Below are 14,412 nucleotides of genomic sequence, written 5' to 3'. Positions count from 1 at the left end.
TTAGGTATGGAGGCCACATACGCAGGGTCTAGGATGGATGGCTTTGGGGACATTTGGGGAACGGCAGTGGCCCTATCACGTAAACAATGCAGCTTTTCCTTTTAGCTCCTTACAGAAGATATTCCATAGAAAACATCTGTTTGTGGGGGGCACAAATATGGGGGTGCAGATGTAAAAAAAAACACCCGGGGGGTTTGTGGATGTTGTATTATGGGGTCTGTTATACAGATTTCTCTCTCTATATATGTATTGGTATTGCCTACCCTATGTCCCTACAGGAGCTTCCAGTAGGATCCAGCACAGGACTATGGTGCTGCCATGTTCCCTCCACCCATGCTATGCCAGTGACAGGAAAGCTTGGAATTAGAGCTAATATTTACAGATGGAGGTGACAGAGAGAAAGGGCACTAGTGTAGTGTACTGGATTTCTGTGCTGCATGTCCACAGCCATAGCAGGCAGCAGGTAGGGGAGGAGCAGGCTGTGGTAATGGTATGCTGCTTGTGGGGGCCGTCCTCCACTGTCTCCTCTCCACGGCTCTATTCACTCTGTCTGTTACTGCACGAAGATGGCGACAGTCGGAGAGAGCGAGGAGCCGTCGTTCTCCTGTGACCATGGAGAGGCGGATAATGTAAGGAGACTATGGGGAGGGGACGCTAATGTGGGGTGTGCAGAGGAGGAATGGTCTACAGGGCTATCCGATAATGCAAGGGAGGTCAGTGAGACACAAGCTGACAGGGCAATATAGTGAGGTACACCCAGGCAGGGCAGTACAGTGAGGGGCAGGCTGGCAGGGCAGTACAGTGAGGGGCAGGCTGGCAGGGCAGTACAGTGAGGCGCAGGCTGGCAGGGCAGTACAGTGAGGGGCAGGCTGGCAGGGCAGTACAGTGAGGGGCAGGCTGGCAGGGCAGTACAGTGAGGGGCAGGCTGGCAGGGCAGTACAGTGAGGGGCAGGCTGGCAGGGCAGTACAGTGAGGGGCAGGCTGGCAGGGCAGTACAGTGAGGCGCAGGCTGGCAGGGCAGTACAGTGAGGCGCAGGCTGGCAGGGCAGTACAGTGAGGCGCAGGCTGGCAGGGCAGTACAGTGAGGGGCAGGCTGGCAGGGCAGTACAGTGAGGCGCAGGCTGGCAGGGCAGTACAGTGAGGGGCAGGCTGGCAGGGCAGTACAGTGAGGTGCAGGCTGTCCGGGCAGTACAGTGAGGGGCAGGCTGGCAGGGCAGTACAGTGAGGGGCAGGCTGGCAGGGCAGTACAGTGAGGTGCAGGCTGGCAGGGCAGTACAGTGAGGTGCAGGATGGCAGGGCAGTACAGTGAGGGGCTGGCTGGCAGGGCAGTACAGTGAGGTGCAGGCTGGCAGGGCAGTACAGTGAGGGGCAGGCTGGCAGGGCAGTACAGTGAGGCGCAGGCTGGCAGGGCAGTACAGTGAGGGGCAGGCTGGCAGGGCAGTACAGTGAGGGGCAGGCTGGCAGGGCAGTACAGTGAGGCGCAGGCTGGCAGGGCAGTACAGTGAGGTACACCCAGGTAGGGCAGTACAGTGAGGGGCAGGCTGGCAGGGCAGTACAGTGAGGGGCAGGCTGGCAGGGCAGTACAGTGAGGGGCAGGCTGGCAGGGCAGTACAGTGAGGGGCAGGCTGGCAGGGCAGTACAGTGAGGCGCAGGCTGGCAGGGCAGTACAGTGAGGCGCAGGCTGGCAGGGCAGTACAGTGAGGTACACCCAGGCAGGGCAGTACAGTGAGGGGCAGGCTGGCAGGGCAGTACAGTGAGGGGCAGGCTGGCAGGGCAGTACAGTGAGGGGCAGGCTGGCAGGGCAGTACAGTGAGGGGCAGGCTGGCAGGGCAGTACAGTGAGGCGCAGGCTGGCAGGGCAATACAGTGAGCCGCAGGCTGTCCGGGCAGTACAGTGAGGGGCAGGCTGGCAGGGCAGTACAGTGAGGGGCAGGCTGGCAGGGCAGTACAGTGAGGTACAGGCTTACAGGGTAGTACAGTGAGGCGCAGGCTGTCCGGGCAGTACAGTGAGGTACAGGCTTACAGGGCAGTACAGTGAGGCGCAGGATAGCAGGGTAGTACAGTGAGGTACAGGCTTACAGGGCAGTACAGTGAGGCGCAGGATAGCAGGGTAGTACAGTGAGGTACAGGCTTACAGGGCAGTACAGTGAGGCGCAGGATAGCAGGGTAGTACAGTGAGGTACAGGCTTACAGGGCAGTACAGTGAGGGGCAGGCTGGCAGGGCAGTACAGTGAGGCGCAGGCTGTCCGGGCAGTACAGTGAGGGGCAGGCTGGCAGGGCAGTACAGTGAGGTACAGGCTTACAGGGCAGTACAGTGAGGCGCAGGATAGCAGGGTAGTACAGTGAGGTACAGGCTTACAGGGCAGTACAGTGAGGCGCAGGATAGCAGGGTAGTACAGTGAGGTACAGGCTTACAGGGCAGTACAGTGAGGTACAGGCTTACAGGGCAGTACAGTGAGGCACAGGCTTGTAGGGCAGTACAGTGTGGCACAGACTGGCAGGGCACTACAATGAGGTACAGGCTGTTAGGGCAGTACAGTGTGATACAGTATGGCAGTGCAGTACAGTGTGGCACAGGATAGCAGGGCAGTACAGTGAGGTACAGGCTTACAGGGCAGTACAGTGTGGTGCAGCTGACTTGGTCAGTATATGGTACAATTGGAATATGCCAGTGTGTGTTACAGGCTGGCAGTGCAGTACAGTGTGGTACAGTATGGCAGTGCAGTGAGCTTGTGGTAACGGCTGACAATACTGGCTGTCATGTGCATTCAGCTGTGCTATGGGATAAACACACGGCACTGTCCATGACCGCAGTAATCATTAATGTCCTGTGCTCCAGTGCCTGGGTCACATGCATCTCTGCCCCCTCTAGTAGTGCTGCCAGGGACTGGGGCATATGTATTTTCCATTATTATGTGGTTGGTTGGTGACTGGATGTGAGAAGGCTGAGGATCTAGTACATAAATGCACATGTGGTTGTGCTGTCTTTGTCATTGTGATTTTACATAACTGAAGGCTTATCTTCAGATCTATCATCATAGCAGGGATTGCAGCACCGACAGATGCTGTGTGTGACAAACTGAGCTCTGCTCCATCTCTATGTAGTAGTGCGGGGAAGGTAGTCCGTAAATGGCGTGCTTCTGGAGTATAAATAGTGGACATGTGCCAGGCATTGAAGGTCTGGTCTGTGAGCTCTGCCCTGACACTGCTTATGACATCTCTTGTATCAGAGATACTGGAGCTGTCAGCGCTGCACTACTGACATGAGACACTACTGGGTCATTGCTGCATTCATGTCACCAAGAATCCCGCTCTGTTCTAGCCTGAAACAGAAGGGCTTCAGTGTCTCCATGCAGATGTCCGTGACCTAGATGAAGACCGCTTATTTGACTTCTGATCCTTCTCTACCAATGTAGTATGTATGCTCGAAGGATCACAATACATCTATCTATCTTTCTATGCATCCATCCATCCATTGTGATGTATCTGCAGCCATTCTGTGCAGCCCAGGTTTGTACATTCTAGATTATTGTGACCCGAGTAATTAGCTATTCCCTTAATAGTGAACAATGATATTATTCCTCTTTGAGTTGGAGTGATCCGATCAATCTGTGGGGTTGCAGGGTCTGTATTTCCCGTTGTGGATCTGCAGGAACCATCAGCAGAAAACATATTCCTGCAACCTGTTCTCTTTGTACACTGCTGACACAGCCTTGTCTTACACATTCTGTACATGTTCTTGTTCTGCACTATTCTTTTGTGTATTTTTTTTTTTTTTTAACCCAACCATATTCTTTTTTGGACAGAGAAATAGTCTGCTGTGTGGCGTATGTCTTGAAATACTATTGGCTTGAAAGATTCACTGAAGCATATATATATATATATATATATATATATATATATCTGTTTGTTGTATTGAAAAACATAGTTGTCTACATTGTTTTAAGAGGAAAACCCATCAGATGAACACACAAGACACCTGACGCACATCTTTCTCCCATAGAAACCTAATACATCTTTTTTCCATGTATCCTTCATACCTATCCAGTCCATTGTTGAACCTAAGCTGCGAGCTTCCAGTTGTACGGCTATTGATTCTTGTACTATCATTATATCAGGATATTGACCTTTCTGCAGTTCCCTATTATATAACCTTTAGGGTATGTTTCTGAAATCCACTGCAATGTAACAATGCAGTTTTCAGGCCACAATGCAGAAGATAATATCCACAGTGTAAAGCTTACATTAGCATATAGCATCCAGAAAAAAAACACTACATATAGGGCAAGCTGCGTATCTGAAAGTTCCTAATATTTCTTTCCATCTGCATGGAGTTGTGTTAAACCTCATTCACATTCTTTGTGCTGCACCTTTTGTTGCGTATTTTTCACCCTATGATGATCTAGAATACCATCTAAATTGAGAGTTTGGTCTAAAAGAACCATAAGGAATCTGGATGTTGCAGTCTTGGCCAAGGATGGATGAAACCTGTTGCCCTATGTAGTGCCTACAGTAAAATTTGAGAACGTCGTGCTGCATCTCTTCATCAGAACCACATCCACACTCAGGTATAGGTAGATGCAAGGTGGACCATATTTCTGGAAAGCTTTCCTTCCTCTCTGTGTAGCTGTTACATGGCATTGGTGACACTGAGCTTCTCTGTCTTAGGGGCTATGGTAATAATGATTGTATCAGTAGTAGTACTTGCCATAATGTTGTAGTGTAGTGGTTTGCTGCATTTTGTTCGTAGTCAGCCCATGTGAACAGTCTGTGCAGAATCCCACTGGTCGATATTCTTCTTCTGCAGTACACATGTAAGGCCTCATTCATCAGAACTGTCCAAAAAATAGTATCTTGTTGCCCATAGAAACTAGAAGACAACTTTCAATTTTATAAATGAAAAGCCAACATTTGTACCCTTTTCTTATGTCACTGTGATCCTGTAGACTGTGAGCCCTCACAAGTAGGCTGCTCTCCCCTCCTATACCAGTGTGTGCCTTGTATTATTCATTATTGTACTTGTTTTTATTGCTATGTTTCCCAGAAAATAAGACAGGGGCCCATATTCTTTTCTGCTTTGAAAAATGTGCTAGGGCTCATTTTCAGGGGGTGTCTTATTTTTGAATGCTGTATTAGTGCCCGAGGATTGCCCTACAATCCTCGTTATCTCTCCTGAGCTGTCAGCGACAGCTGCTTAGAAATCGGATCAGGAGTGACACCGATGATTACTGTAAGCAGGCCCTAACTAATTAAGTGAACGTGTAGCGCCACATGGGGCAGGCGGTGAAGTCTACTCATCGCCGGGCCGTTTCGGGTCGGGTCAGGTGATGTCATGGGTGGCCTTGCCCTGTTCTGTTGCCCCAAGGCGTACAGTAATATGGTGGGGGAAGTAGGGTATTGGGAAAAGTTTGTAGTGACGCCACCTGCGGTATGCGGCCAGGAAATAGCCGCCGCTGCCGGGTTCCTCTCTGGGACAGGTGTTAAGGCAGCTGGGATGGTATCGCTCCCCACAGGCGGAGCAGGCCCTGGGTGGATGATGAGGGTAGTAATGGTTGTTGGCGCCTAAGCGCTGGGTGGCGGTGCCGGTAAGGACGAGCCAACACAGTCTCTGCAGGTTCAGGATGTAGTTTAGGCTAAGTTCACACTTCAGTTGTTTTGCATCAGTCACAATCCGTAGCCTTGGGGAATTATGGAATCCTGCAAAATATTTTGCAGGAATCCTGTATTTCCCCATAGACTTCTATTAGTGACGGATTGCGACTGATGACCCTGCGTTGCATCCGCTGCGTCGCGGTCCGTCGTTTTTGACTGACCGCCGAGCGGGGAGCAACGCAGCCTGTAACGTTTTTCGGGCCGTCAAAATTAACGCGCCGCGCAGGAATCCGTCGCCATCCGCCACACTTGCAATGTATGTCTATGGTGCTGGATTCCGTCGTAATCCGTCTTACGACGGAATCCAGCGCTGGATTCCGCCAGCATGTTTGGCACGCCCACTGGGCTGTCCCAAACACAAACGGATCATGACTGATCCGTCAAAAAACGGATGCACAGCAGATGTAACGGACGCAACTGATCAGTTTTTTCACAGGATTCCTGTGAAAGGAATCCTGTGAAAAACACATCAGTTGCATCAGTTGACATCTAAAAAACAACTGATCCGTTGCTGACGGACCTGACGGATTGAAAACAACTGAAGTGTGAACTTAGCCTTACTCACAACTTCAGCTGCCAGCCTGGTCACACTGGTCACTGCCGTGATGGGCTCAGGTCGATCCTGAATCCACGGGAGGTCAGAAGCTAGTCCGGTAGGCCCTTCCTCACTACGCTTTTTAGTGCGGGTCCCAGTGGCTTGAAGCATTTAAAGACCCTTATGTACTAGGTAGAGTACTGTTCCCTATGCCAGTAGCGGGGATCCCCTTGAGTCTGATCGTGATCTAGGCCCCGGGAATCCTATATGCCACCTGGCTCCGAAAAGTTGGGTGGTCGAAAAAGCATGTAACCTCTCTGTCCGGCAGAATCTGGTGATGCAACGTAGAATTACACCACCCTAGGGTGCTGCACCCGGGGGAACTGACATGGTATCCTCAGCGACTGTAAGGCTATGTGCCCACGGGGACAGTGTCCTGCGGTTATATCCGCAAGACATTCCGCAGGTGCTCCCAGAAATCCGCAACAGAACTTTCTCTGTTTCAATGCTGCGGATATACAGCGGAATGTCGTGCGGATATAGTGCGGACATTCTGCATTGAGGATACAGTACCATGGCTTCGGCACTGCATCCTCAATGCAGAACAAGTGCTGCAGTGATCGGGGTGCTCATACTTACCTCCATCATGCAGCACCTCGCTTTCCGGCGGCCGGTTCACTGTCAGCGTTGGGTCTGGTGCACTGTGCTGGAGGTGGGCGGGCCTGAACTAGCTTCGGCTGTCACATGACCGGAGCTCGTGCAGGCCCCGCCCACCTCTTCCTTCCTGTACCTGGCTGGATCCACCGCGCTGCTGTACACCGGACGGAGAAAGTGACTCGGGTGTCTATCAAGGCAGGTAAGTATATGGGACCCTGCGGAGAAATCCGCAACAATAATTGACATGCTGCAGATTTTTCCGCACGAAAATCCGCACGATTTCCGCTGCGGAAAAATCCGCAGCGTGGGCACAGCATTTCCCAAATGCCATAGAAATGGCTGGGAAGTAGCTGAGCTGCAGATTTCTGGAAAATCCGCGGCTTTTCTGCGAGAAATCCGCGGCAAAATCCGCGCATTTTCCGCAGCGTGGGCAGATAGCCTTAAACTCCTATGTGCCACAGGAGCTACCGGGAAACACGTCTGCTCACTGTCACTCCTGCTGGAGAACTCCTGAAAACTGTAAACTGTGTGTGTGACTCCTAACTCCCCCTGGTGGCCGCTCCTCCCCTGTATGCATCCTGTAAATGCCACACACTGTTGGAAACCCCTTTTATACCAGACCCTAGCCCAGTCCCCAGTGGGGAAGGGGCAACCCATGTGTGTATGTGGTTGTGGATGATGAAACCGGTACCGACCTCCTTTTGGATGCATGATCAGCACCACACCCTGAGTGGGGTGCAGTACCCTGTGGCGACCTGAGCCTCAGGGGCGCCACAAATGCATATTCACCCTCTTCCACACCCAGAATCCTCGCTCACTGCTCTGAACCGTGCACTCACATTCTATGCCTACTATACTGGATCACTGTACCAAGATCGCATCTCAATCCTCGGTGGCTCCCCTCAACTTAGTGACAGGTGCATAGACATACACGCTGTCACTCTCAGATTAGGAATGCTGCCGATTATTGCAGTGAGCAAGCGCATGACTAATTAAGTGAATATTCAGCCTCCTCTTACGTAATCCCGCCAACCGCTCTGAGTTCTGCCAGCTCTATTACCAGTACTGGCAGCCCAAGGATCACATTGCAATCATCAGCGACTCTCCTGAGCTGAGTGTAATAGTTGCATAGACATACACACTGTTACTCTCAGCTGAGGAGAGTCACCCATGATTGCGATGCAATCTTTGAGCTCTAAGAACCGGTAATAGAGCCGTCAGAATGTGGTTGACCGCGCAGGACTACGGGAGAGCCGGTGGGCGGGATTATGGGAGAGGAGTCTGAATATTCATTAACTTAATTAGCCATGCGCTTGCTCACAGCAATAATCAGCGGCACTCCTGTTCTAAGAGTGACAGCGTGTATGTCTATGCAGCTCTGACTCTCAGATCAGGAGAGCCACCAAGGATTGCGGTGTAATACTGCTACAGTGAAACAGTACAACAGGCATAGTGTCAGGGCCTGTGCAGGGTTCAGAGTGTTGGGTGGGATTATTGGTGGGAAGAGGGTGAATAGTCATTCAATTAATTAGCTGTGGCTTAGAGCAATACAAGCGGACAATTAAAGTTAAGTATCCTGAAATAGGGCTGCACAAGACTCTATTTCAGAATACTGTTAGTTTGAGTATGCAATTAGGGCTTATTTTTAGAGTAAAGGCAACCGATATCGGTACCGATATCGCTAGCGTGGGTACCCGCCCCCATCTGTTGTGCGACACGGGCAAATCGCTGCCCGTGCCGCACAACATCTCCCAGACATGTCACACATACTTACCTGCCCGGCGACGTCGCTGTGACCGGCGAACCACCTCCTTTCTAAGGGGGCGGTTCGTTCAGCGTCACTGCGACGTCACAGTAGCGTCACTGAACAGCCGCCCAATAGAAGCGGAGGGGCGGAGATGAGCGGGACGAACATCCCGCCCACCTCCTTCCTTCCGCATTGTGGTCGGGAGGCAGGTAAGGAGAGCTTCCTCGTTCCTGCGGTGTCACACGGAGCGATGTGTGCTGCCGCAGGAACAAGGAACAACCTCGTTACTGCTGCAGTAATGATATTTGAGAATGGACCCCCATGTCACCGATGAGCGATTTTGCACGTTTTTGCAACGATGCAAAATCGCTCATAGGTGTCACACGCAACGGCATGTCGTAGTGTGTAAAGCCCGCTTAAGGCTTATATTTCAAAACTACTTCTAAAAGGTTGAAAAATCCTGCTAGGGCTATTTACGGGGTAGGGCTTATTTTCTGGGAAACAGTATGTATACCCCTTTTCACATGTAAAGCGTCATGGAATAAATGGCGCTATAATAATAATTTAGCTATTTAAAAGAACCTACTACATTGTACGTGTAGTCCGATGCATGAAACAAAGAAGCTGAGAAGAATTATATACAGAGTTGTTGGAAAAGAGTCAATATAGCTTGTACTTTATTAATTTCAATCCCTGGTGTTTTCATGTACAGTCAGGGTTAAAAGTGTTAGCACCCTTGTTGTTCCAGAAAATGAAGTATTTCTTATAACTGCAATTACATGTTTTGTTATATATGTTACAGGCAATGTATGAAAACCTGGCATTCTATAGAATACCTAGGCAATGTATACAATCCCTGTCGTTTTCAGGCAAGGTATGAAATATCTGCGTTCTTCTATGCTTTTCCTAGGCACATACACCTCAAGTCTGCTGCAACGGCACAGCAAGCACACGACTTCATTCCAGAAAGCATACAGAGTGGTCCGTTCAAAAGTAGTAGGTGGACAGGCAGCAGATGTGTGAAACAGGCTCAGTTGCCCTTAGCAACCAATCAGATTCCACTTTTCATTCCTCATAGACTCTTTGGAAAATGAAAGGTGGAATCTGATTGGTTACTAATGCTAAGGGCAACTGAGCCAGTTTCACAGATCTGCTGTTGCCTGCTCTGTCCACCTACTTTTGGACGGACCACCGCTGTAGTATTCTACACTCCGCCTGTTTGTCATTTAGTTATTCTATAGAATGACTAGGAAATGTATGAACATCTGATGTATTTCATACTTTGGCGACCCATTTCCAGCATTGTATACATTGCCTAGGTATTCTATAGAATGCCTGTTTTTACACATTGCCGGTAACATAGACACAAGTTTATTTCCTTTGTGTGTATTGGAACAACGTAAAAAAAGAGAACAAAAAGGCAAATTGGACATAATTTCACACACAACCTTAAAAATGGTCTGGACAAAATGTTTGGTGCCCTCAACTTCCTATAACCATCAACAGTCTTCTTACACCTCTCAACTGGAATTTTGGACTGCTCTTCTTTTGCAAACTGCTCCATTTCTCTCACATTTGAAGGGTGCCTTCTCCTAACAGCAATTTTAAGATCTCTCCACAGGTGATCAATGAGATTTAGATCTGGACTCATTGCTGGCCACTTCAGAACTTTCCAGCACTTTATTTCCATCTATTTCTGGGTCCTTCTTGAAGTATGTTTGGGGTCATTGTCCTGCTGGAAGACCCATGACCTAAGACGCAAACCCAGCTTTCTGATACTGGGCACTACATTGCAACCCAAATTTCTTTAGTAATCTTCAGATTTCATGATGCCTTGCACACAGTCAAGGTACCCAATGCCAGAGGCAGCAAAACAACTCGAAAACATCCTTGAACCTCCACTATATTTGACTGTAGGTATTGTCCACAAGATGCTTTCCCAGAATGATTTTGGCTTACTCACGTACATTTTAGCACACTGTAGTCCAGCTTTTTTTCTTTTTCTGTGTCAGGAGTGGAGTCCCTCTGGGTCTTTTGCCAAAGCGTTTCATTTCTTTCAGATGTCGAGAGATAGTTCATGCTGACGCTGATGCACCTTGAGCCTGCAGGACAGCTTGTTTTTGTTTTAGAACTTGATTGGGGCTGCTTATCAACCATGCAGACTATCCTGCCTTGCAACCTTTCATCATTTTTTTCTCTGGTTTGTAAACTTCTTGATTATGTTGTGCACCAGGGACAAAGGAACATCAAAGTCTCTGCAGATGGACTTGTAAACTTTGAATTGTTTATATTTGACAACAATTTTGGTTCTAGGCTATGATTATACATGAGTCCAGTGGACGGTTCACAGTAGGACTGCACATTGATATGAGTCCAGAGTAGGACCGCCCATTGGATTCATACATATAAACATCAGGGAATTCAATGAATAAAATACAAGGTTTCCTGAAGCTTTTCTCACAGAAATGTATATTAATCTGATCAGTTCTTCCTGCTCAGTACCATCCAGCCTGCAGATCGGATACCATTTCTTTTTTTCCCTTTTAGTTCAGCCCCTTCTTATGTGGTAGTTCTTACACCAGTGAGTCCTTATTTCCCCTGCAGGGTTGTAGAAATGAAGCATTACAAAGCATTGATTGAACTCAATGGACCATGTCTGTTCCAAGAGAGGAAGACCTGCTCTGGCTAATAAAATATTTTCGGCAGTTAATGACCCCTCTATATGATAAACTAAGGCTGCATGGGTATACTGTATATACCCTGACAGTTCCAGCTTTTGGCATACTTTTTTGGGGTGTGTCAGTTGGGATTCCATCAGTTATGACAAGGGGAAGAAAAGGTACTGCATTCCCACTGCCAAGGAGATATGGCAGGGCCTTTGTGGGAATTATACATCACCCTCTATGAAGACTGTATAAGAAACCAAGTTGAATCGCTGTGTAGCCTAAAGATTGCATTATTTTCTGTTTGCTTCTGCCATTTTAGCTAAACCCTGGGAGTCTTCTTCTCAAAGCTCATAGTTGTAGTTTATCTACTGTGTAAGAACAGTGAGGCATGCACATATGGAATGCCAACATTTCTGAGCTGTGGCCACTGTCCTGTTAATTAAGCTTTTTTCTTACTTTGTGAAGCCTCTCCAACCTACTGCCAATAGAGCCTCCTCAAGTGTAGTCCAACTATCATGCCCTGCTCACACCATGGTGTAACTTCACTTTCAGTTCACTGACTTACAGTAATCAATATCACCTGTAGATCACCACTGGAAAAAGCATGTATGCACCTTTTTTTTTTTCTCGTTGAGCCTTGTTTTTTTTTAAAAAAAAACATTAACATATATGACCAACTGAAATTATAAAATTGCAGTTTGATTGTATCTTCAACTCATGTTTGTGATGTTATTTTTTCACATGGCCAACGGCCATCTATCTAAACATTTCCCTTTTCTTTAAAGGCCCCATTACACACGTCGATTTATCGTGTGATCGCACCCGCCCCCATCGTTTGTACGTTACCGGCAATTTGTTACCCGTGTCGCACAAAGTCGGTAATCCCTGTCACGTACTTACCTTCCAAACGACCTCGCTGTGGGCGGCAAACATCCTCTTCCTGAAGGGGGAGAGACGTTCGGCGTCACAGCGACGTCACTCAGCGACCGCCCAATAGTAGTGGAGGGGTGGAGATGAGCAGGACGTAACATCCCGCCCACCTCCTTCCTTCCGCATTGCCGGTGGACGCAGGTAAGCTGTAGTTCGTCGTTCCCGAGATGTCACACGGAGCGATGTGTTGTGCCTCGGGAATGATGAGCAACCTGCGTCCTCCACAATCAACGATTTTTTGAAAATGAACGACGTGTCAACGATGGACGATAAGGTGAGTATTTTCCATCGTTAACGCTCGTTCGCTGGTGTCACACGCAACGACATCGCTAACGATGCCGGATGTGCGTCACGGAATCTGTGACCCCGGCGATATATATCATTAGATACGTCACTGCGTGTAACACAGTGAAGCAGATTAGATTTGTATTTTACAGTTTGTAAAATAAACACAAAGTGCTTTCATTTGATTTTTCCTATAAATTTGGCAACAGGTTCCATTGACTTAGAGCTCATGTCAGTGTTTTTCAAGTAGAAGAAAAACTGATTGCGTTTAATCAATGATTTTGGTCATAGTTTTATTAGGGATTTGGTATGAGTCATCAGTTTTTCTTGTAATGTAAACAAAAAACAATCTCGTTTCTCCTTTTATCTAAGGCCTAAAACACACGGCATGAAAATCGGTGCGAGTGGAGTGCGATAAAAAATCGCATTCCACTTGCACCAATATTAGCCTGTGTGTCAGTGCACATGAGCGATTATTTTCTCAGCCCTAATCGGACCGAGAAAACAATCACAGCATGCTGCGACTGTAATGTGAGACTCTTTTCTCTCGCACCCATTCAAGTGTATGGGGCGAGAGAAAAATCACACTGCACATGTAGTACACCGGTGTACTGCGAATGCAGGGCGAGAATGGCAATAGCCGGCTACAGAGGAGAGAGGAAGATAAATCCCTCCCTCCCCTCCTCAATGCCGGCCCGCTCCTCCTCAGTGCCGGGCCAGCCCCCCATAGCTGTGGTCCGTTCGCACGGTCGGACCACAGTCGCAGGGACACTCGCATGTCACTCGGCTCTGCTGTACTGTCAGCGTGAGCCGAGTGTCATGCGAGGGGATCGCAGTAATCCCCGTGTGGCCCCAGCCTAACAGTCAGTGAAAAGTGGACCGCTCAAGGTTAGCATTTAGAGTGCTGTCCGATTTTTCAAGGATCCATAGACTTGCATTGCTGATTGTTATCCTAAACTCGAATCATGTATGTCTCCATGATTTTGCTTGGACTGATTGGTCGTCAAAAAAAATCAAAGACCTGACCGGCCCGATACACTATCTTAAGTACTGACCATTAAAAGCACATGCAAAAAACTGATGTCAATGAGCCCTTCTTCACAGTCCATTCAGTCGTGTCTTGTGAAGTAAAATGTAGTATGCAGACAGACACCTTTATAAAATGACAAGACTGTTGTTGTGCGTTCATCAATAGGTTAGAGAATAATATTTGGATTTGGGAATGTAATAACCAGTTGTTCCTGTTTTCGCATTGAATTTGCTTAGTAAATACCTGAAGCAGACATATCCATTGCAGTGTTGATGTGATTGTTGGCTGCTGTATAGAGAATACTCCCACAGACTTGCTTACATAATGAATTTCCCCTATTAGGCTACCGCACTAGTGTAGGAGTTTGTGAGATCAATTCCTTGGTGACCTTTACAGGGTGGCCCTTCTGGAGCACAGAACAGAGAATGTAATGGATACCTTTGGGTGTACAGTTTCATGAATAATTGTGCATTATGCCCATATTGTGGATGGGGGTGGGTTTGAGAGAATTGGTATGCTCTAGCTGTTTGCTTCCTGAATGCTAATGTGTTGCTAGGCAACGTATTTATCATATGGTTACCTTGAAATGACTTGGTGGCTCTCAGGGCAACCTGTCATTATTGCAAAATCATTGATTTTTTTTTTACCATTCTTTAACCCATTCAAGACCAGGCACATTTTCAAGGGTGATTTTGGATATGCGGTTTAAAGCGTTCTAAAAATTTTTGTTCAGATAGAGAAGTAATTTTTACATCTTTTTTTCATGCCATATTGTTCGGAAAAGCTAATTAAGTGCCTGTTTTCCCCTCTATATTATTATTTGTTTTCATTACCATGGACCCGTAGAAGCACAAGGACGTGCGAAATGGCCATCGTCCATTAGGGGGCCTGCACTCGGCTCTCTCCCCGCT

At 48.1% G+C, this 14,412-nt stretch overlaps 1 protein-coding gene across 1 annotated transcript in view; it reads left to right on the top strand.

Annotated features, from left to right (window-relative positions):
• Positions 1-528: 528 nt before the first annotated feature.
• Positions 529-14,412, top strand: part of CTTNBP2 (cortactin binding protein 2) — a 245,981-nt gene continuing 232,097 nt past the window's right edge. The window contains exon 1 of the mRNA XM_075345037.1: positions 529-629. Coding sequence (XP_075201152.1) covers positions 567-629 — 63 coding nt within the window. The 5' untranslated portion in view covers positions 529-566. The remainder of the gene's footprint in view (positions 630-14,412) is intronic.

This window comes from Anomaloglossus baeobatrachus, chromosome 4 (assembly GCF_048569485.1).
Source record: "Anomaloglossus baeobatrachus isolate aAnoBae1 chromosome 4, aAnoBae1.hap1, whole genome shotgun sequence".
Classification (NCBI taxonomy): domain Eukaryota; kingdom Metazoa; phylum Chordata; class Amphibia; order Anura; family Aromobatidae; genus Anomaloglossus; species Anomaloglossus baeobatrachus.
The sequence above is the reverse complement of the archived record's forward strand: the minus strand, read 5'-3'. Positions and strand labels throughout refer to the sequence as shown.